Source organism: Neolamprologus brichardi, chromosome 17 (assembly GCF_056152115.1).
Source record: "Neolamprologus brichardi isolate AB-2024 chromosome 17, ASM5615211v1, whole genome shotgun sequence".
NCBI classification, from domain to species: domain Eukaryota; kingdom Metazoa; phylum Chordata; class Actinopteri; order Cichliformes; family Cichlidae; genus Neolamprologus; species Neolamprologus brichardi.
The window spans coordinates 11655138-11678280 of NC_142120.1; the positions used below are offsets into that span (position 1 = coordinate 11655138).

A 23143-nucleotide genomic window follows, 5' to 3' on the forward strand; every position below is an offset into this window, starting at 1 on the left:
CTTTCGGTTCGGTACGCATATGTATCGAACAATACAACATTTTTAATTTATTTTATCAACTTTCCTTCTGCCGGTGCTGTATGTGTTGAGTGCTCAGTGGATCTGCGCTCGACAGTGCAGTCTAGGCGGAGTAGTCGAACGCAGATTCACTGAGTGCAGGGCAAGCTAGCAGACAGAAGCTAAGCTCTCGTTGCAACATGGCAAATTGAACCTCCCCTACCCTCATTCAGATCTGGCGTTTGGAACTATTTTGGTTTTCAAGTGACGTATGACCCTGAAGGTAAGCGCGTCATGGACTATAGTAAAACAGTATGTTGGATGTGCCAGCAATGCTCAATTACATGGGTGGGAACTAGTGTGTTAGCGCAGTTAGCTCGTTAACGTGTTGGCTGTCCAGTCCCACGCACCAGGCGATCCGCAGTAGCTTGTTAACGGAGATTTGCCGTGTTGTGGCGTTAACGTCATTTCAACGAGATTTACGCTGACAGCACTAGTGGGAAGACAACTAATATGACTGCACATTTACGCCGACGTCATCCTAGTGCAAAGACAAGTGGAAGCAGACAAAAACAACAGGCAGCATGCTACAAACTTTACCCGAGTCATTTAGACAGCTCTTAGCACATGATTCTCCTTATGGGGACCTGATATGTTTAATATGCTACTGAGAATATAGCCCAGAAGAAGCGTATAGTATAGCTTTTATTTTGGAAAGAGCCATTTCTCTGTAATAAACTCTCTTTTCCAAAGATGAGTGATTCCTCAATCAGATACAGGGCTCGCAAAATCGCTAGCGATTTTTCCAGTCGGGCTACCAAAATCTATCTCTGCCCTGCCCGTCGGGCTATCGTAGGAAGGAAAAATATATGTCAATGCTTTTGCATTCTTTCGGAAATGTAGCTGGTTAATTATGTCATTGGCATCGGTGAGCCACTGTCAATATGTGACATATTGAAATCGCGTTTGAATTTGCGCTTGTTTTTTGCTTTCACTTTGCAATCTCCCGAACTGTGTATAGAGAGCGACAGCACTGATTGGTGAGTTATGATAATTTGCGCACCAATTCCTCTGACATCGTCTTATCAATCATTAGCTTACTATGCAAACATGACAAGTGAAATCTCCCGCAGCAAGCTTAAACATGTGAGAGGTTGATCGCGCAGAGAGTCGCTGAGCGTTATGTGAGTGCGTGTGTCAAAGCAGCAGGATATATATTTTAGTTCTGCTGAGCCAAATAAGACAGGTCAGGGTGAAGAAGTGACAGCCAAAGAAAAGCTTACCACAAAACGGAAAAGTTATGACAAATCAGACTATAAGGCAAAAAGAAAGTGCAGCTTTATGGTTTCATGGACAAAAGAATTTCTGTGGCTGCAATATGACGAGCTAAATAACCAGGGCTGCACATAAGTGGTCCGCAGGTGCGCATTCGCTGTCAAAATAAAAAACGCGCACAAGATAAGAAGTTGCAACGCGTGTTTGCATACATAAGATTTTCAGGAGGAGGACAGACATTTGTTTAGAACTCTTAAAGATGTCGGAGAAGCTCCTTTAAGCAATTACTGTGATGTTCCTCCACCTCCAAAGAAATGTCAGAAGGAGTCCGAACCACAAAAGAAGCGCGTATTCTCGGAAAAGTGGTTGCAGGAGGTGAGCTGGCTTCAAACAAATGATGAACGCACAGAGAGGTGGTGCAGAATGTGCCGTGAAAATTTAATAAATGACAAATTAAAAAGGCATGAACATTTTTTTTTGTATCGAAAAAAATATCGAACCGTGACACCAAAGTATCGAACCGAACCGAACCGTGAATTTTGTGTATCGTTGCACCCCTAGTTTTTATGTACTTTGAATGTCAAAATGAAGCTTGTTAAATGCAATATAAATATACACTATTAGTCCAGCATTAATAATTGGCAAAATGAGGTTGACAGCATAAAATAAACGTTACCTGAAATTATTCATTTAAAATCAAAATGTTTTCATAGTAAAATAGCAAAAGGATTATCCTGGCATGCAACGAAAATCCAACTGAATTTTCAAATCTAGAAGTGTGAACTGTCAGGTGAAGGTCGCTTTGATGGGCAGAGTCATCCTTTGCCCCATTTTTCCATTTTTCTTACTGGAAGTGCACCCTGTGGGCTTTCGAGAAATCCTGCAACTACTGGGTGTCTCCAAACAAGCTGTCACTAAAGGCCACCATCATTATCAGAAGCCTCACACCAAGCCACAGTGGAAGTGTGGGATCTGCTTTCATTAGACAAATGGAACATGGTTGCTCTAGGCCGCAAGCCTCGGGCTATAAAGTGGGATTGTATAGAGCAGTAGGAACGATCGATAGAGATGACCTGAATTTAGGTCAAGATCATGCCATATGGTTAAAGGGTTGAGATAAGGATAAAAAGGGACAGGAAGAGTGACAGAAAGAAAAGGGGATAAATGATAGATACCAAAAAGACAGAGATGCCAAAGAATCTAAACAAAGACGAATATCGGAGCACAGTGAAAACATACAAGTAGAAGACTTTCTCCATTTTTTTTTCTCTTTTCTCGCCTTTCCTGACATGACCTTTTCAGAATGAAAGGCTGCCAAGAATGCACTCCCTGTCCTCAAAGTCATGTGGTAGCACTATGCTAGACTAATGGTGCTCCAATGAAAACCAGGGTCACTCCTTAAAGGGTCAACTGCCACCCCTCAAACCCCTCCTATTTTTCTTCAGTAATGTGTAATGCAGCTTCCTTGCATCAATTTGTACTACTATTACTCCTCATCTATGTGACAGGAAGAAAACACCCTCTAAATGCTGCATCATGCTTGGGTTCAAAGGTTAACAGAGTCTATTAGAAGCAATATGGACTGTGCTTTGTAGAATTTCAGGCTTCAGTGATTAGAAACTTCCTTGGACAATGACTAAAGTGCAGCCACTCCTGCAAAGATTAATCATGTTTCATCAGTGCAAAAACATCATTCACATCTGTGCATCTGTGGGTGATGCATGTGGAAGGAGAGGATGTGTTTACGTGTAAAAAAAAAAGAGCATCTGTTTTATCATTTCTTCCCTCTAACGCACAATGACTTATTTTTCCTGGTTGCCAATCACCACTATCTCCATCCTCCACTTTACAATCTAATGAAATACATTTTGTCTGTCAGTGCTTTCAGGAAGAAGATGCATTTTTATTACACAACCACCAAAAGTGGCAATTCTTACTGGCAAATAAATAACAATATATAGCTCATGAGACTGTCTGCCAGTGCCGTCACTGCTTCTAACATGTTTTATTCCTCCTCTTTTTGTCAGCACACCTCATTTTTTCCCCTCGCATATTTATTAATTCTCAATGGACCTTCTTTTATAATGTGTTTCATCAAAGACAAGCGATCACCTTCGGTTCACTCAGTATGAGCTCACTCTTTATCCCAATATCTCTTCTTTTCTGTTAACAAATGAGTGACCCAAAACATTGAAGACGTTTCGGTCCCTCCAAACATCTCAGTCCATAGGAATAGGAGGTCTTGGATTTAAATCAAATAGATACACGGGTAAATATAGTTGAATATGTCTGAAAATGTGGTACCTGTTTGAATAATAGCAGTCTACTGTAGCTACTCAAAAGCCTCTAAAGTAAACAAACTAATTTCTTGCTCAAGCCTGGCAGGTAAGTAAGCCAGCATCCCACAGCGTAGCAACAGAGGAGAAAGATAGAGGGTTCCTCCCTAAAGACAGAGGGACAAGAGAGCAGAGTCTCTGTATTTGGACAGAGGCCAGGCACTGAGGCAGAATCAGGTCACTCTCAGCCATATCCATCTCTCTGCTTCTGTCCGCCTGCCAGCACCAGTACAAAGAGAGCTCTCTTCTGGATTGTGCAGAGGAATCAGTAGATACAGAGTGGAGAAAGAGAGAGGGGGCAGTGAGCGCGCGCGGAAACGAGAGAGTTGCTCAATGCGATTAGTGGGGGACTGAAAGAGATCCGCTCTCCAACGCTCTCTGATGTATGGCCTAATCTGGGCTTGTGCTGTTGTGAGGGCCCATTCCATCGGCTGCAAGTTCCAAAAGTTAATGGCACACGTTAAACCACAGAGACATTTACTTCATGTCACTTGTCACTACTCAACCACTAAAGGCTCCAAAGAAACAATTTCTTGCAAATTTAGCTTTTTTCATTGCGGTTATTATCCTGCTTCTGGCACTTTAAATTACTTCACCGATCAATCTATTTTTATCCCTGAACATTTGTTGACTATGATTAGCTTATTTTACTGTAAACCTCCTGATTATAACATGGGGACCATTCTCTCACAAAACAGCCAATGAAAATAAAGTATCATAGGAGTTGCTCTTTGCATAATTAGCCACTTGGATATCTGGTATTTTCCTCTTGCCCAACTGTGCTAAATGACTAACCTGCCAGGATGATTGGTGGCATTAGGGAATTATGTCATGACTAAGAGGGTTTGCAGTGTTTGGGTTTTTTGTTTTGTTTTTGCAAGATAAAATGTCAACATTGGATTTTTCTATAATGAAACATTTTTTCCTGTATAGATCCTGCAGCAACAGGAGTTTTAGAGTAAAACATACAGCACTCACAGCTTACACTTCAATTTCAGTTCCTTATGAAAACTTGCAGTTCACCAATTGGAAACAATCTAAAACGTTTAAGTTTTTAAGGATTTTTTTTTGTTTGTTTGACTGGGTCATTAGTAACCATTTATCTCATTTAAAAACAGACTTGTTCAGATCTCTGTTTATGGTTTGCAGTAGGAGCATTAACTGTAACTCACAGTAGTTCTGGAAGATGATGGCACTTATATCTTAGGCAAAATAGCCATCATTCAATATTACTCTCATCCTGTTAAAGAAAAACATCTTTATGACTAGAGTAGCCTAATGTGCACTATTCCCATTCCTAAGTCCAGATTCAAAAAGGGAGAGGCATTGGCAAGGGGCAAGCTAACGTCCAAAAGAAAAATATAATTTTCTACCAGAACCAAAACCACCAGGTAAAGTATATCTATATACACAGAAATCGAGTCTGTTAGCTCAGATGAGCCTACACTGTCTGTGTGACTAAGAGTGAGTGTGTTTCACACTGTGCTGAGACACAGTCTATCCAGTTACTGACCCATGTTGGCCTCCATTGCACTTGTGATCACGACATACACACACCACCACCACCATAAAGTAAAGGTGCATGTACTAAGTGCATAACTCAATCTGAAACTTTGCTATATTTTATATATATATATATATATATATAGCGCCAGAATTATGTACCCTCCTAAGGGTTCCTTGTTCATTCTTTAGTCCAAATGTTGCATTTCTTTCCACAGATGATTTTTCTATTTCCCTCTCCTCAAATCTGTCAGTTTTGGAAACTGTCCAACCTGCAAGCTTTTTTGCTTTCTGATATTTGTTTCAGGCATAATAAGTGAAATAGGAACTCAGCGCCAAAGGGGAGAATTGAATTGCACAGCAAACAAGAGTTCAACACGTGGAAGTAAAAAGTAGTGACCCAGAAACCTAATAATATGCATTAGCAGAGACAGGAAAATATATGGATAGAACAATTCAAAGGAAAGCAGGAAGATAAACTCAAAAACGGAATTCATCGTCTTAAAAATAAATGTGCAGTGTAGTCGGGGTGAATCTTTCTGATGGCTGAGGTTCATTGCTTTTTGCTGCTTTGTTAAGGCATCCACAGGGCATTCCAAAGGAGACTGCTTTTTTTCAGTTCTCTGACTGAATCATGATCAAAATTCAGTCTGAATGTACAGGTGTCGACACGGACTACAAGAGCTGTCACAATTAGGCTTATCTTCCTCTTTGTATAGGACCCTGGGGGCTTTCTTGACAACCAGTAACAATGATTAGGACTGAAGATGAATAAATATATACAGTGCATGAGTGAATGCACCCCTGTGTAATATCACTTATATGTCAAATGATTCCAAATTGTATTGCCTTACAGTGATTGCATTTGATGTTAGAGAATGATCAGTAGGAACAAATTAAAGTATATTAAAATATTCTTCCATTTTTTACATTATTTTTTCCATCTTTCCTTTGCTCTACCGTTCCCTTCAAAATACTCCAAAATTGTTCTATTTAATTCAGGTCATGCAGCACAGAGCACGTGGACGAGTCATATTTCCCTTTGGTCTCCTTTAGAATCTCGTGTGATTTTGGCAGTGGGCTTTAGATCATTATTATGTTGCAATATTTCTTTTCTGCAAAGCTTCTAGAGCAGCAGTGTCATCTTGTCAGCCAGTGTTTTGGTATATCCACGGGCATGGTGTCATCAGCACCTTAAAGCTCACGTATCACTATGTCATCACACAGTGCTCCCCTGCCGGTTAGCCCAGGGGCAAATTCAGGTCCAACATGTGGGTCAAACAAAGCTATCTAGGTCTTATATGATCAAACAATGGGTCCTGTAGTCTTCTTGTTTTCTTTCATATTCTTAAGCAAACTTTAATCTCGCAGTTTTGTGTCTGGAGAAAAACTTTACTTTCACATAGAAGCTGACATTAGGTAATGTTCTTCAGACTGCATGAGCTGTCGAAGGGAATCCAATTTCAGCTGATACCTCCTGTGCCAGGTGTGAAGTACTTGACCACCAGTTTTTGAGAGACTTTGCAGCTCTGATTACAGGTACTACAGCTGTAATCTATACCTCCTGATTATAGACATCTCCACTGATTTTGAGTTAATCGCTAATCTCGCCATCCTATCCTTTCCATCAAAATCAACATCATCGTGAGATTTTTGCATTTATTTTTCATGTGGAATCATGATGTAATCAATATACAGAATCTGGTGATTGTAATGTCTGCAGATGACAGTTTTCCAGAAATAAGTTGTTTTAGTGTCAATATTTATGAGAAGTAAGTCCATCTATGCCATAAAGGGGAATGCAGGTTTTAAAAATTTACCTCCTGCCTCCTTTTCTATGGGTGTATTTTTGCTAGAGTTAATTTTAACACGTGAAGTTAGCCTTACTATTCTTTTACCATAGAACCTGCATATCTTAATAGACCTGCAATAGACATGCTTGCCTTGACATAACAGATCTGATTGGGTTAGTAAACATTATACTACTAGTTAAGCTAATCTGAGCAAACTTAACTTTAGCATGGATTACTTTTTTCAAGTAACGAGTAAAGTAAGGGATTACTATTGCAAAAACGGTAATTAGATTACCGTTACTTTCCCATAGGAACGCTGCGTTACTGCGTTACTAAAACCGTGATTTTCTTGCGAGAATGTCTCATGACAGTGACGTAAGCCAGTGTGATGTTCGTGACAACAGCTGTGTGCAGATCAACAATGGATAACATATGAGTGCGGGAGAGAGTATGAGCGTGCAGCGTTTAAAGCGTGGAAGTACTGACCTTATTTTGAGTTTGATTCCGTAAAAAGTGACAAAAACATTAGTGTCCGCTGTGCGTGGGAAGAAAACTTCTTTTTACAGCGAAAAAAACTAAACTTCCAAGCAAGCACCGAGTAGCTACGATGTAATGACAAACTCACAGAGAAACTGCGGTATCCTTCCACTGACCACTGCGGCACACCTGCACCAGGATAAACCTCCGCCTACTCTACTCCTGCTTTACAGGTGAAAATAGAGCAAAAGGACCGCTAGTCTTTGACTTTATTTATTTTCTGCTGTGTTTTACTTGCATCTGAAAGAGTGAGTGTAAACACAAAAAAAAAAAAAAAATTATATATATATATATATATATATATATATATATATATATATATATATATATATATATATATTTATTATGTGCTGGAATGTGCAGAAAATAGGTTTAAATGTTAAACTAATTTCTTCCAGTCAGAGAATGGTGCATATAATTAAAATTTTGCTTCATGCATAAAGTTAAAAGATTAAAACTAACAAAACAAGTTTTAAAAAGAGACTTTTCCATTTGATTACATTTTGTATGATGGATTATGTAGAAAAAGTAGAATTGGGCTGAAAGATCTATCGCTTTATCACCTATTCAGGTTGTAAATCATGTTTTTAAAAAGTAACTAAGTAACTAAGTAACTAAGTAATTAATTACTTTTGAAAATAAGTAATCAGTAAAGTAACGGGATTACTTTTTTGGGGAAGTAATCAGTAATTAATTACTGATTACTTTTTTCAAGTAACTTGACCAACACTGGCATGGATGAATAAAGAGTTGCCAATCAAAGCACAGGTTACTTTTTAAGTGATCAAGAAAAACAGGGGTATTTGTTTTTTACTGCACACAGAGGTTTTTTTTTAAGTTTTTTGGTTTTATTGCTAAATAAATGCTCTATTTTCTTTAAAATTGAGCATTTTGCCACTTAAATGTAATGGATAGGGTTTTACTCGTGTTTGTTGTCCATGCTGACATGACATCAGTCTTTACAGATCCTTGCAGTTACAGAATCTGGAATGCAAAATGATGGGAGAGAGTAAATATACATTAATATTAAAACATATGCTGTTGCAAATGCGTACATTACGCGGAACACATGCTTGCTGGGGTCTGCCTGAAACAAAGTTGATTTATTTGTGTGTTCTGCTGGCAGGTTTCAATAGGAGGAGGCAGGCTTTGATAAACCGGTGATATTTTGTAAATTCATGTTTGTGGATGCTTGCACCTGCCAACTGTTAGCTGAGCAGTTACAACAGATAATAAATATTGGTTAGGGAAAACAATCAAATGAGAAGCTAACGAAACAGCGTGACAATTTTTGGAATGAAACCGAGACATTGCTAAAGCAGAGCCAGAAGTGAGAAAAGGTGGGAGAATATTGGAGCTGAAATAAGGTGCAGAAGTGGGGGAGAGAAGAAAAAAAAAAAATCACTGAATATCATAAGATAGGTGCTTCAGATAACTCCCTAATCCGTGTTTTCCTTTTCACTATGCACTGGCGGAAAATCATTTTCTTTCTGGAATGATTAATGGGGAGATTATTTTCACTCAAAACTGATTTTGAAAAAAGCTGCATGTATTACCAGCAGCAGACAGCTCATGAGGTACGAGCTACAGCCACTAGTCACAGCTGCTGCAAATCAGTGCAGCAGCTACATTTGCTGATTTCACTTGTGGATATGTTAAACTTGTGCTGAACGCTCCCAATAAAAGGCATTAGACAGTTATGTTAGAGACAATTGTATGCAAGAGAGCAAGAGAGTGCTGGGTTCCCTCTCCCATTGATTGCTGCCCCGGTGAGAGTTTTAATCAAAGTCGGTCCCTCTATTTGACAAAGTCTCACTATTTGGTGGAGCTCTGAAAGTGTCACATGACCAACATGACATGATCTCCTTCTGTCTGTTTCCACTGTGGTGGCCTCAATTATAGCATAGCTGTTTGTTGTTTAGTTTGGGAGTTTAATAGAGTTAATATCTAAAGCTCCTTTATCCTGACAGGACAGCAGGCTGCTTATGAAGAAAGCTGTCTATTGAAGGATAAGCATTTCCATCAGTGATACATATTTTTTATGTATCTAGTCTCATATTTTATCTTAGCAAATATTAGTGCTGAGTGCTGATATTTGGGAATATAAGTAAAAATATTGGGAGGAAAAGGAGCATAGAGAATAGTTTTAAAACACTAGCCAATGAAAACAGCGGGTATAAGAAATGAAAGGTTCCGATTCAGTCAGCATTTTCAGGTCGAGGCCATCCAGCATGGTGTATGGTGGAAGAAGCAAGAGACACTTGTTTAATCACAGAATAATGATATTGTGATGGATTCTGACCTTTAGCAAGTCGTATCATGTATGGAGATTTAATTAGCGAGACAGCCAGCAAGCAGGATAGCGGATATGTGGATGGAGTGGGGTGAAGTGGGGAGTGGGGAAGGAGGAGGGGGAGCAGTCTGGAGGTCCTTAATGAATCCACTAGCCCTTCCCTTCCTGAGGATGTGGCCTAGACTGACTCATCATCAGCAGCAGCAGCAGCAGCAGCCAATAACTGATTAAGCTCCGCAATCAGACAGAGGAGGGATGAAGATGACCAGCACGGGAGACAACATCATTCAGAGGTTGGTCAAACACAGAATAAAACCGAAGCGAGAAAAGTCGATAACCTGAAAAGTGAGCACGGGGGGAAGACGGAGACTGCAATATTGCAAGAGTTCCTTTCAAGTGACGGATGAAACAGGGGAGCGATGAGCACACGTGATGGGGGACTGTGAGGGAGATCAAGAAAAAGACTAAAGGAAACAGCGGCGGCCGAGTAGAATAATCTAATTAATTGGAGTGAATTCAGAATGTGAAGTCGATAGCACATGACAAATGTGAAAGAATGGCCCGTGGCATGTTAGTTAATGACATGTAATTAATGATCATTAGCAAAAGGGATAAGGGGACGACCGTGGCCTGCCAGCAAGTTAGAGACGACCTTGTGCTTTTCTCATCCGTGTTTGGATGGTATTCCTCTCTGTGCTTGTGGAAAGCACTGTAAGGGGAAATAAAGGAGATAGGGGTAGAGACTCCAAGACACTGAGACAAAACAAGGATGGTAAGTATTTCTATTGGGGGACAGGCAAAAGGAGAGTGGCATGTGAAGCGAGCAATAATTCAAGGATGAGTGAGAACAGAGCAGAGAGTGAATTTATTGCAATCCCGCTGTTTTGTTCTGTTTTTTCTGCTGACACAGTGATGGGAACAGGAAGCTTTTTTCTTTTTTTTTATAGGTCGCATGCCACTTCACTATGATCTATGGATGCAGACCCTTTGCAGACTTATACTGTTGAGCATGCATTATGTGGCTCAGCCAAGCATGGCCATTTGGGGTAGAGAGGAATCACCCCCCACCCCAGCCACACACACACAGTTTCTAAAGCTCTCTCACCCTCTCTGTAGATTCCTTTCTTCTCCTCCTTGTCTCCCTCTTTGCATCTTTCCCATTACAACATAAAGCCTCTTAAAAATGGCATAGGGAATCAAAGGTCTGAGGAAGGAGTAAGCATTTTATATAGCCCTAGCCTCACCTTGCATCCTGTTAATGTGCCTTTGCACATTATTCACACTTAATATGTTGTTACAAAACAATGAAGAAAATATAGAAATCTCATTTCTGCATTGCTAAATAAAATGTAAACTAAAAACTGCAACATCCATAATAGGAAAAATACGTTTTGCTATTAATTTAATAGCAAAACTTAAGTAAAATATCTTTAAGTAAAATCAAAGTGGTTGATCAAATTTCTATTGTTTTTACAGATTCCAAATGACTATGCTTAAAAGGAAAATGTATGTAATCGAAACTTATTTAACATTTGTGATTACAATGTGAGGCTACTGTATGATTAGTGCCACTAGTATTGAGTGGGCATTGTGGCTATGCCTGTGATGCATCTTTTCTGGCATAGAGAGTGGTTAGGTTTATCCACATTGGCTGAGAGCGCGTTTCATCCATATCAAAAGTGTGTGTGCGTGCGCGCCAATGTGTTCACATTGGTCCATACAGCCAGACAACTCTAATGAGCCTTGGGGCTGCTCATCCTCTCCCTAATTGGAGGAAAAACATATCATGTTGGAAATACGACAGCGTTTGAAAGGGAAAAAAGTATACGAAAAGCAAGAAGCAGGGAACATAATGTGTTAGAAAGAGGAAAATGGTGAATGATGAAGAGGGCAAGATAAAGGGGTATCCACAAGGCTCCTTCTCATCTAAGTTCCCTCTAACAGTAATGACCAATATTGTGACATGCAGGCCACCACAGGGGAAAAATTGAAGGAAGAAGTGACATTTTTGCTCCCATTGGCTTGATTGAAATGATCTGCTGTTTTAAAGGACCATTCATAGAACCCTTTAAAAGGGTTTTATGAAGGAGCCGTATCTACAAAGACACCTGGACAACCGTCCACGTAAAACTCGCCAATTATTTCATTAGTTACACCTTGCAAGTACCAGATGGATTTCAGAACTGCCTTAATCCTTTATGAAATAGATTCAACAAGATGCTGGAAACCTTCCTTGGGGATTTTGGTCATCACATGTAAACATCGCGCAGTTGTTCCCCATTTGTCAGGTGCACATCTCTAATCTCTAATCCAAATCTCTTATTCTGCAACAGCTCAAAGGTGCTCTACTTGATTGAGATCTGGTGATTGTGGAGGCAATTTGAGTACAGTGAAATAACCAAACCAGTTTGAGATGATTTGATGTGGCATGTTATCCCGATGGAAGCAGAAGATGGCTACATTAGGGTCATAAAGGTAAAAAATGTTTTCCACAAATTGAACCAAACCTATTCTTTCATGTTTATCGTGGCAAATTTTGGCCCTGCTATTCACATGTTGTAGCAGAACTCAAGACTCATCAGACCAGGCAATGGTTTCCAGCTGACAGAACCTATCTGATATGCTGCAACAGTTAACACGTTGTGCAATCAGAGATGTTCTTCTGCATACCGTGGTTGTATTTCAGTTACTGTTGCTTTCCTGAGGGCTCAAAACAGTCAGCCATTCTCATCTGACCTCTGACATCAACAAGGCATATTTTTTTAAACACAGAGAAGTGTCACTCACTGGATATTTTCCCTTTGCCACAGTAAAAGTCAAGCAAATCATTTTTCTTCCCCGTTCTGAAGCTCAATTTGAACTTCTATAAGCCATCCCGACCATGGCTACATGACTAAATGTGATGAGATGCTGCCATGTGATTTGGCTCATAAGATATTTGTATTCACAGTCAGTTGACTGGGTGTACTTAAAGTGGACGGTCACAATCTGAATTCTATAGTTGGTCCAAAAATTATTAGTAATTTATCAATTAGATCAATAAAATTTTATCCAGAGAAGAAAAAGTGTAAAATTATCCAAGCCAAGTAAACCAAAAAGATTACATAAATATTTGTGTGTGCAGTATACTATGAGCCTGAGTCACTATTGTACACCCAAGGACTGCACCAATGAACAAAAAATTTCAACTATGTATCTGAAGATATCCGATTTCACTCGCTGTCATGCATCATTTAACACAGAAAGGACCTAATCTGGAATTAATAAGCAAAAATTCATGAAAATGAGCCACAGGATATTACAAAGAATATCATCAATCACAGGCACAGGTGAAAGTTAAGTTTGTTTACAAGTCTTTAGTTTTAGATTTTAACACATAATCTTTATAACTCTGTGACTCATTTGCATATTGTGTGTATACACATTTTAGTAGGATTATTTAAGCCTTTCGCCTCAGCTCTAGTCCAGCTCATTTCGATTTTTCTAAATCTATCAGCAAGCATATCACATAAGAATGTAAGCATTGCCATTACTTTATTAGAAAATCTTTCTGCTGTTAAAAGCCTCCATTTCCATCTCTCCAGTAGCCGTACTCACAAGTGTGGCTGCACAATGTGTGTGTATGTGTGTGTGTGTCACAGCTCATCTATCTCCTGCAGAGTCCACCGTCACTTGTTCAGCAGGGTCTAATTTATGCGCTGGCGGTGGCGCATGCTGAAATGGCATCATTTCTCAGCGCTAACCCCTGTGTGCTCCCTCACACTTCCTTTCCCTGCTGACAGCTCCACCCTAGGCATGATTTATCAGGCCCTCAAGCAGCAGACAAAGGTGCCCTGGCACGTGTGCTGTGCCACAAAGGGATTAATAGATAAACACTGTGATTCCAGAGCCAAACACAAGAGAGGGTCAACTTCATAATGTCTCGATGCAGTGCCCGACTGAGGTCAGAACTATATGTTGTGGACAGCAAGAGGAAGTTTATGTTCCTTAGATCAGCGGTCCCCAACCTTTTTTGCGCCATGGACCGGTTTATGCCCGACAATATTTTCACGGACCGGCCTTTAAGGTGTCGCGGATAAATACAACAAAATAAAACTAGTACCGGTACCAAAAAAAAGAAGATTTATTCATAACACACGTGAAAAGACCCAGGAAAACCGAGTTAACGATAAAAACGATAACAAAATAACGCTGAAAACTGATAAAAACCCTGAAAACCATACATTTCACACCTGAGCCTCAACTCTCGCGGCCCGATACCAAACGACTCACGGACCGGTACCGGTCCGAGGCCCGGGGGTTGGGGACCGCTATAATAATGCACTAGCATGCTGTTAGCGCAATCAGGATGTTTCTGCTAAATGTTCTCCCTCGGGTATCTCAGGAGGTTACAGCAGAACTTCATGTTGATGGTCTGGCCTTGGTGGATACCCATATGAATGATGAAAAACATGTTAAGTATAACCCTGGTAGTGCAGCTGACCTGATATACCACTTTTGGACTTAAACACTGTTCACACTTCCAGGTTAAACTGTTTTTTTAACCTGCTCAGTTCTCATCATCACCATGATTTTTGGCATGAACCTCAGGTCAGACTCTCAAAGTTGATCTTTTCAGGTTTGAGATCACGTTGGAATTGCAGATGTTTTAAAGCAATCCAAAAAGAAAAAGAAAAAAAACAACTGAAATGGCCTTGAAGGGAAAATTGGCAAGATTTAAATCTGGTATGCTTTTCAATTTGTATGAGTATTATATGTCTCATAGCTTTTTGATTTCACCTTATTTTAAAGCTGTCATGCACAAAGAACAGTTGCATGTATTTGTATTAAGTGACAACATTAAGTGCAGTTAAAAGTTACTAGAAATGGAGTAACTTTTAACTGCACCGGTACCGGTCGACTCACGGACCGGTACCGGTCCGAGGCCCGGGGGTTGCGGACCGCTGCCTTAGATGAAATCGAGTTAAGAAATAGTTATGTAAAAAAGATAAAAAGTGAGAACATGTTTTATTTAGCAATGCTTGCCATGTAGCAAAAGATTACAGAATCACTCTCGTGAAGGTAATTTTCTGTTTCTTCAGGTTCGCTGCTGTTATTAACAGAGCAATACGAGATCAAGAAAAACACATGAAACAGCGTTGGCTGCTTGTGAAGGTGGTCTAAACATGTAACAGCCAATTTAACCTTGTTTTTTATGTGCACAAAGTGAGAAATCAAATGAACTGAATCACTGAATTTGTAATGCTGTTATGGAGAATGGAATTATGGTAATGTGGCTGAGCATTCAGCTGCATTGTTTAAAGGGCGAGCGGATTAAAAGAGGCAGTGGATGGTTAACATCTCATCGTAATGGGATGCAGCGTGAACCCACCCAAGAACACCAGTTTTTATGAAGCCCTCCCACAGTGCACCCAATCTCATTATACTAACACAGGATAAAAACTTCAAAATTCACTTTCCTTAAAGGTAGTCACCTGTAAGGCTCTTCAACAGGAAAGTAATGAAAACGAGAAATGATCAGTGGTTTGCTTTACTTCAAACACTTTTATGTCCTTTTACTAAGACTGAAATGTGTGAAAGCTAATGTCCCGGACTGGATTATAGCACCGGATGCCATAGAACAAAATGCAGCATATAAAGCAGTTTGTACTTGTGTGGGTACAGTATGTGTGGAATAATTAGAATCTACTGTTACAGCCTTGTTTTCTCTATCAGCATCTCACTGCCCTTGTACTGTCATTAAATTGGTGCACCGACAAAAGTCAGTGTGTGCTAAAGTGATGCCTACCGCACTGCTGCAGGGAATATCTTTGACTTTCAGCCAAGCAAGGTCCAGGGTGCCCTCTCCCTTGTAGCAGGACTGTAGCCTTTCCTTGATTTTCTCATTGATCTTGCGCAGAGAGAAAACACACAATGCAGAATCCTGCGAGGCCTGGCGTGGACGTCTCTTCTGGCCCTTTGAGAATATGGCGAACAAGACATCGTCATCTGGTGCCACATCTAGCGAGCGTGCCAGGATAGCACCAGCTTTTGACAGGTAGGCTGCCTCAAGTAATCGGTACTCCACGTTGTCGCTAATGCATCCAATAGGCACCTCCACATAGGAGTTGAATGCAGTGTCTGCCTTGCAGAGGCGAACTATCTTAGAAGTGTAGACCTGTTCTCGACCAGCAGAGGACGATCCAGTGGTCGGCCCACCTCCCATTTCAGGCTGCAGTGTCAGAAAGTAAACAAAGTTCCCACTGGCAAAGCCATAAATATAGTATATGTCAAAGTCTGGAATGACAGTGAAGGTATCTGAAGGGATTTTAATCATAGAGGCCACAAACTCATCGTGGAAGACATATGCAAACATGCCGTCCTCCTCTGAGTTTCTGGCCAACTTACGGCTAGAGATGGTAGGGAAGTATTCTGGCTTGCCATCCACTGCTGTGGCTACAAACAGCATGTCTGGAGAGGCGTTGCCATAAGAAACAATGACACCAAACACAGAACCACTCTCATTAACACCAGAGAGGTAGTGTTCCTTCTTGTGGAAGGGCTCTCCTAGTTTAAATAGGTCATCCAGACGAAGGATTTTACAAATGCCCTGGTAGAGACTGCCACAAGCCAGCAGCCGGTTCTCCCGATAGTCCATCAAAAGCATCTTGTTGACATTGTTAGTGAGTGTCAGTGGCTCACTGCAGGGTTGGACAATTCGTGGTGGATAGCACTTGCGATTGTCTTCATCTGGGCCAGTCTCATGGGATTTTTGGACCTCTAAGTTTGGGGACAGTTTGTATATGCGATTGACGGCTCCCAAATAAACATTGCCATTACGATAGTCCACAGCCAGGTGATTAAATGTCCACTCAGGATTCTCTGCATGAAATGATGCATACTCCTCCTCCTGAAGTAATGCTGTGATCACTTGGGAGCCAGCAGTATGAGTCTGTGGAGCTTGCACCACTGTTTGTGATGTCACAGGAAGCACCAGACTAGATAGGAAGCAGCATAGTAAGAAATAGGTCCGTATCCTAGTGAAGGACGTCATGGCTGCACTGAGGGTGGGACTGGTGAGGAGAGGGACAGAGGCACAATCCAGTACCGTTGGCCTATCAGGGTGAAGCCTCTCTTCAGATGGGAGACATCTTGTACCTAAAGAGAAAAGAGACGAAAACCTAATGAAACACAGCAACATGAACATGCAAGAGATTGTCTTTAAGGCAACTGTCACATTGTGTTGATAGTTATTATGTTCTAATTTTATCTGGCACAGATAGGCCAGAACATCTTAATGAGTAAAACAGGTGAAGAGGCCATACATCTGAGACTCCAGAGCAATTTACAAGAAATGGGCTAAACAGAAAAAAAAGAAATGAGGCTGAGGTACTGCACTATTCTAAAAAGCTGGCATGTAGACACCGCTCGGGCGAACAGGATCATTTGGGGGGGGGGGGCGCAGAGAAGAGAAGTAAAGCATCGTCTCAGAGGAGGTGATCACGATGGCTCTGCACCATCTCTCTGCATGCAACCCTGCCCCTTTCCACCCCTCCTTGCTTTTCTGCTCCACTCGCCATGCACCTAATTGATTCTCCCCTTGGAGTAGCAATTTGCATGCTTTGGCGATTTCTCTCTTTTCTCCCAATAGGGCAGCTCACCTGCTGACACTGCTAGCAGAGAGTAAAAGACCATCTCTCCCTCTTTAAAGCACCTACATACACACACGTGCTTTCACACACAAAAGGCCGAAAAAGGTACAATTAGGGAAAAAATGCAAGCGGTTGCAGAAATAAGCTTCCCTGTGGTCCTCAGGTCATTTGCACACTCAGCATTGCACATGCAACCATAACAAACACACACACACTACATGAAATCAAACGACAATGAAACGGACGCACGATGAAGTAGGTAGAGCTTTTATAGCTTTAGTGTCAAAGCACGCAGCACACATTAAGACACACACCTGCACAGATTATCAAAAAGAAAATACAGTACTTCCTGGAAACATGGGGGTCCCCTATGTAAGTTATCTACACCCAATGCCAGTGCTAAGCTGGGTATTATGACTAGTGATAAATACAATAACAACGTCATGTAGCTAAAATTACCACGTATTAAACTCCACAATATTGGCTTCATAGAATAGTGGTTTGATCCCATGAGGAGACACAATCTCTCTGGGGTTGTGTCACTAAAGACGTTCAGTGTCAAAATCTGCTAAATAAAACATGCTGAGCTACCTGCTGAGGCAACCCCCCGTGAATAAGGGGACAGCCAAAAGTAGCTTCAATAAACTCCACGTTATTGAATCCAATCTGCCGGGATTGTTTAAAAATATAGGGTATTTTTCTAGCATATACCAAGAGCACTAAAGAGATGAGTATGATAAAGCAACACCTAAAAAAGCAGCACAAGAAACGTCATCTTCTCTTATCATATTCAATTTATAGCAATCTGTGCGCTGCTGTGTGAGCGTGTCGTGTGAAGACACGAAAAACTCTTGACGTGTCACTCATAGTGAAGTTGAAGTAAAATGCGAGGGCTTGTCTGTCACACTTCGTTCACATCTTTTGCCGGAAGAAAGGCAGGTTTGCAGAGCAACAGCACAGTTCTGCTCATTGCAAAGTTTTTAAAAGCTTTTAAAAGATAAACATTTCAATATCATCTGCACTTGTTCTAACTACTAACAACACATTTTCCACATTGCTATTATAAATTTGCAGACTTTAAAAATCGGAATTTTTTTGGAAGCCTTTACCTTCAACATCATTATGGACACTTGAATGCATAAACGATAGTGTTACCCAACATTATCTTGCCATGGAACTTATTTTACGTCTATACTCGAGCAGTCATAAGTCACGGCGGTGTAAAATGCAACCTCACTGCAATCTCACCCATCTCCCCTCTATCTCCTGGCAGGCAGAGGGAGAAGAGCAGAACCTCTCAGCTCATGATAAGAGGACCAGAGAGGGTGATGAAAATGATAAAAACTGATATAGAGAGGTGGCATGGCTTCAGATGTGTGTGCAAAGAGCAATCATTACCATAGGTATGACAAAGACATAAGACGGGACAGAGAAATAAGCGGCCAAGACAGGAACATGGATAAAAAGCATGCAGTAGATTCAAATTCAGAGACAGACATAACAGACGTAGAGTGACCAACACTGCACAAAACACTATAAACAATGTAAAAATTAAATAAAATTTAAAAAAACACACACCTAAGGCAGTTTGAACAAAATAAAAAATAACTGGAGAATTTCTTTATTCGTTTAAATTTTTCTGCAAGACAACTGTGCTAAAAGGTTTCCACTCAAGAGTTCTTCTGACATTTCCAGGTCTTTATAATCTATAATCTATAATCTATAGTTATATGCTATATATAAATAGACAGAATCGAAGGTGGCAAGTTGAAAGGAGACTAAATGGGAAGGGAAAGAGCGTGAAACATAGTGAAAAATAAGGGGTAGATGCTTTTATATCACCTTCAAATCCATCATGAGTAAAAAATACGGCATTCACTCACAAATGACTTCCCCCCCCCCCAAAAAAAAGAAACTGTGAAAAAAGACTGTAGTTTCCATTTAGAAATAAATTGAGAGCTTTACAAATAACAAACAAAAAATTGGGGTGAAAAAAAAATCTTCATCAGTGGTACCCCGAGATAACAGTGTATACCTCACAAATCTATTGCTGAAATGCAATTACACTCACTGACGGGTGGAGCAACCTTGTTTAGATGCCGTTTGTGAATGCCCGCTGATGATCAAGGTCCATTAATTAAAGCCTGCTTTAGTTCTGAGTGTGCGCACTCACACACAACATAGGTTATCTTGCTCTAGTTATGTGCCATTATTGTCCGACTTTTCCCTTACTGCCTCAGTATGCATGCTCATTTTAAACCTAGGTACAACAGGTGGTTAAAAGAATGAGAAGTAATTATGCTTTAGAACAAGTCCAAATTTACTCCATGACGCCAATAACTTCTTCTCAACTGTTATGCTTGCATTGCTAATTCAAATGTGTTACATCTACAGATAAGCAAGCAAATAAAGCAGATAGGATGAGAAAAGGTAAAGGAGACTTGAAGTTATGTGACCTAATTGTGTGTCTGGCTGCTCTGGGCTATCTGCCATGTAGAATTACACTACAAATATGAGTAAAATAGCACACACACTGTTGCACACAATCATGTGTTTGCAGCTCCGTAGACATCAAAACCTATTAAAGAATTCATGATCAACACTCTTTCTCCAGAACACACTTCCAGTATCGCTGAAGCTGTGGGCAAAAAACAACACTGCATGTGTGCGCCTGTGTTTGTGTGCATTATCTCCATCTCTGTAACTCAAAAACGGAGTTTGAGCTCAGCATTTAGAAAAAATAATTGGTATGTTTCCATTGTCTCACTTTGCTTTGCCTTTAAAAGCTGTCAGGAGCCAGTTAGAGAAGAAATCACATGATTACTGTAAAACAACAACGTAAAAGGGAAGACATACTGAAACTGTCATTTACATTACATTCATGCATTTTCACAACCTAATTGTGGTATCTTGCTTCCAGGGAAACTGTTGAATGAGAAGAGGAAATGAAAGAGGATTGAGAAATCAGAGAAGCAGTGAGGAGATATGTGTGCATCCTTGTCATGGCTGCACATCACAAATATGCAGGCAAACAAAAAAAGAGTTTTTACCTGCCTTTCATGCACACAGCGTGGCAGTCTGAAATTTTTCTCAAACCTTTTTTCCACTTATGCCCTTCAGGCCAACTTTGACACCTATAACTAGTTTGGAACCACCAGTTACCTCTCGACATACTTTTGGACTAAAGGAGGAAGCTGGAGCACTGAGAGAGAACCTATGCAAGAGTGGGGAGGCCCCAGCTTGGATCAGAAACCAGGACCTTTCTGCTGTGACGAAACAGTGACCACTACACCATCGTGCTGCCCAATTAGTTAACATATAAGTAAAAATGTCACTTTTACTCATGAAATAGATAACAAAAAAACAAAACAAAACAAAAGTAACAAAAACACATCTTATCATTTGATTATGTAAAGCTAATTTCAGGGACAACAATGTTAAGCGAAACCATCATGGATATGACAGGAGCCACTTTGCTTTGCCGACGACTGTGTAACGGAGAGGCCTGGCTAGAGATGACAATTTACGGAGACAACAAGAAGCAAGCCTCAACAGAATAATCTTCTACTATTTATAGCGTGACAGGGGGCATTTATGTTGAAGAAATGACTTGGAAATGAAGAAACTGTCAAAGCCTTTGGTAAACAGCTTAACTTCTCAAAGAGTAAAAATGCTCAAAAAAAATAACTGACAGAAAAACACTAAATCAAATGGGATTAGGAGATTATGAGTGAGTAACATGGGGAGTAATTATAGATAATTCATTATATTCTAGAGAAAACGATGTTTCCAGATTGTTCGGGTAATTTTTCACAGGATGAAGGGGGGAGGGGGATGGATGAATGACAATACATACATTTATCAAAGGAACGGGCAGTGATGACAATGATTAAAGACAAGAAAGTAGTTTGGTCACTTGCCTAAAATGTAGAGATGATTGGATGATTTCAGAATGGACAAATGATTTTAAGTCACTATTGCTAAAAATGGAAATAATCATCATCCTTTTGTGGCTTTGGCTTTAGTGGTAGCGGTGTTAGCCATTGCTCAGTCCACTTGTGTCCCCTTTTTTCATGTAATATTGGTGTGTATTGTTCTGATTTATATCAGCTGGCAAGGCTGGGTACAGCAAGGATGGTGTTACAGGCTAAGGCCCCTATAAGCACAGCATCAGGCTATACATCCACTCTTGCCTGTCCACTCAATCTGACTGCACAGATCTATGGGAGGTTGTTAGTGCTAATGGTCAAGAAGGTTTGGATTGGGTGTGAGATGTGATGTACTGTACTGTAGTAGCACAGTGAAAAAGGGCACTAGCAGAAGTAGTGGTTGCGCACAGCTGCACTTGTAGCATTGTTAATAGCAAAGTGTATGCATTTGTGTATGTATGAGAACCAGTGTGGGACTGGAACTTTGAGAGCACACAGATGAGAAAGACAGGAAGAACAGAAAGAGACAGTGACACAGAGGCAGATGAAGAAAGAAAACTAGCAGACAGAGATGTGTGTCCCAGATCAGTGGATGTACTGACTGGAGTAGAACTCTCCCCATATTAAACAACCCCCCCGCCCTCGAAAACTCAACCCACCCCTCTCCCATGCTGAGCCCTTGTACTGATCAGAGGAATGAGCGTCACTCTGCATTGCAGCCACACACTGGGACTGGAGGAAAACATAGCGTTGCTGCACTCACCCAGCAGAACCCACAAATGCACAAACACACACTCGCGCACACCCCCACTCCAATCAACACACACAAACCTCCGGACCACAACACAGCACGACATATGCTCTGACTTTACACTTCTGCATAAAAAAATCATACCAACACTGCAAACGGAGAGTAGCAATGCTGGCAAATACCCAGCTACACACGTTCAAACTGAAAAACAACTGTGTGCAAGGTCTGTTGATATGTTGATGTATATGCATGCTTTTGCACTTCACATTTTCATTTCTACGATGTTAGAAATAGTATTAAGAAAATGAGCTTACAGCTTGACCATCTTATGACACAGTTTATAACCCTCGCGCTTTATTGCCAGTTCTGACAATTCCTTTGTCAGAACTTTGAGTTTGTTTAAGGTATGACAGTCTGAATTTGTGTTTTGAAACTGTTATTTTCCTGTTATTTTTAAGGTGGTCTTTAGTAATAGTTCTCCAGCAATATAGCCTCAAAATTGCATCAAAATATTTCAAGGGGATTTTTGATAATGATATTTCTCATTCACTGCAATCACTGATAAATATATATATATATATATATATATATATATATATATATATATATACACACTTTCATCAGTGATTGCTACGGAGCCCTGCAAGGGACATGGGGAAAAAAAATTACGATGAACTTTTGCAAGATCTCACAAAAGTTGAATTCCAACAATGGCGGCAGCTACTTAGTTGTAATATTACTCTTTCTGGGTCACAAAATAAACTTTTAAGATATTGTGTAAACGTCAAATATCTGCTCGGTTTACAAGACATCACATATTTGCAGAAGTGCTCCGACGTTTTCGGAGCTCTGACACCCACCATCTCGAAGCTAACGGGAGGTCGAGACCTACTACAGCCGGGAGGAACACTGCCCTCCCGGCACATCGTGCCTCGACCTCCCGGTCGGCTTCGAGCTGGCAGCCTCCGAAGAATGCAGCTAAAACTTTTGCGAGATCCCGAGTTTGTTTTGCGAGATCTCGCAAAAGTCCATCTTAATTTTTTTTTCTCCCATGTCCCTTGCGGGGCTCCGTAGATTGGAGCTGGCAGGCAGCAGCCT

The 23143-nt window shown here is 40.6% G+C and overlaps 1 protein-coding gene across 1 annotated transcript in view; it reads right to left on the bottom strand.

Moving 5' to 3' along the window:
* The window catches only part of plxna4 (plexin A4), a 241588-nt gene that overhangs the window by 199218 nt on the left and 19227 nt on the right, over window positions 1-23143 (bottom strand). Inside the window, exon 2 of the mRNA XM_006780708.3 lies at window positions 15523-16871. Within this exon, the coding sequence (XP_006780771.1) occupies window positions 15523-16767 (1245 nt within the window). The 5' untranslated portion in view covers window positions 16768-16871. The remainder of the gene's footprint in view (window positions 1-15522; window positions 16872-23143) is intronic.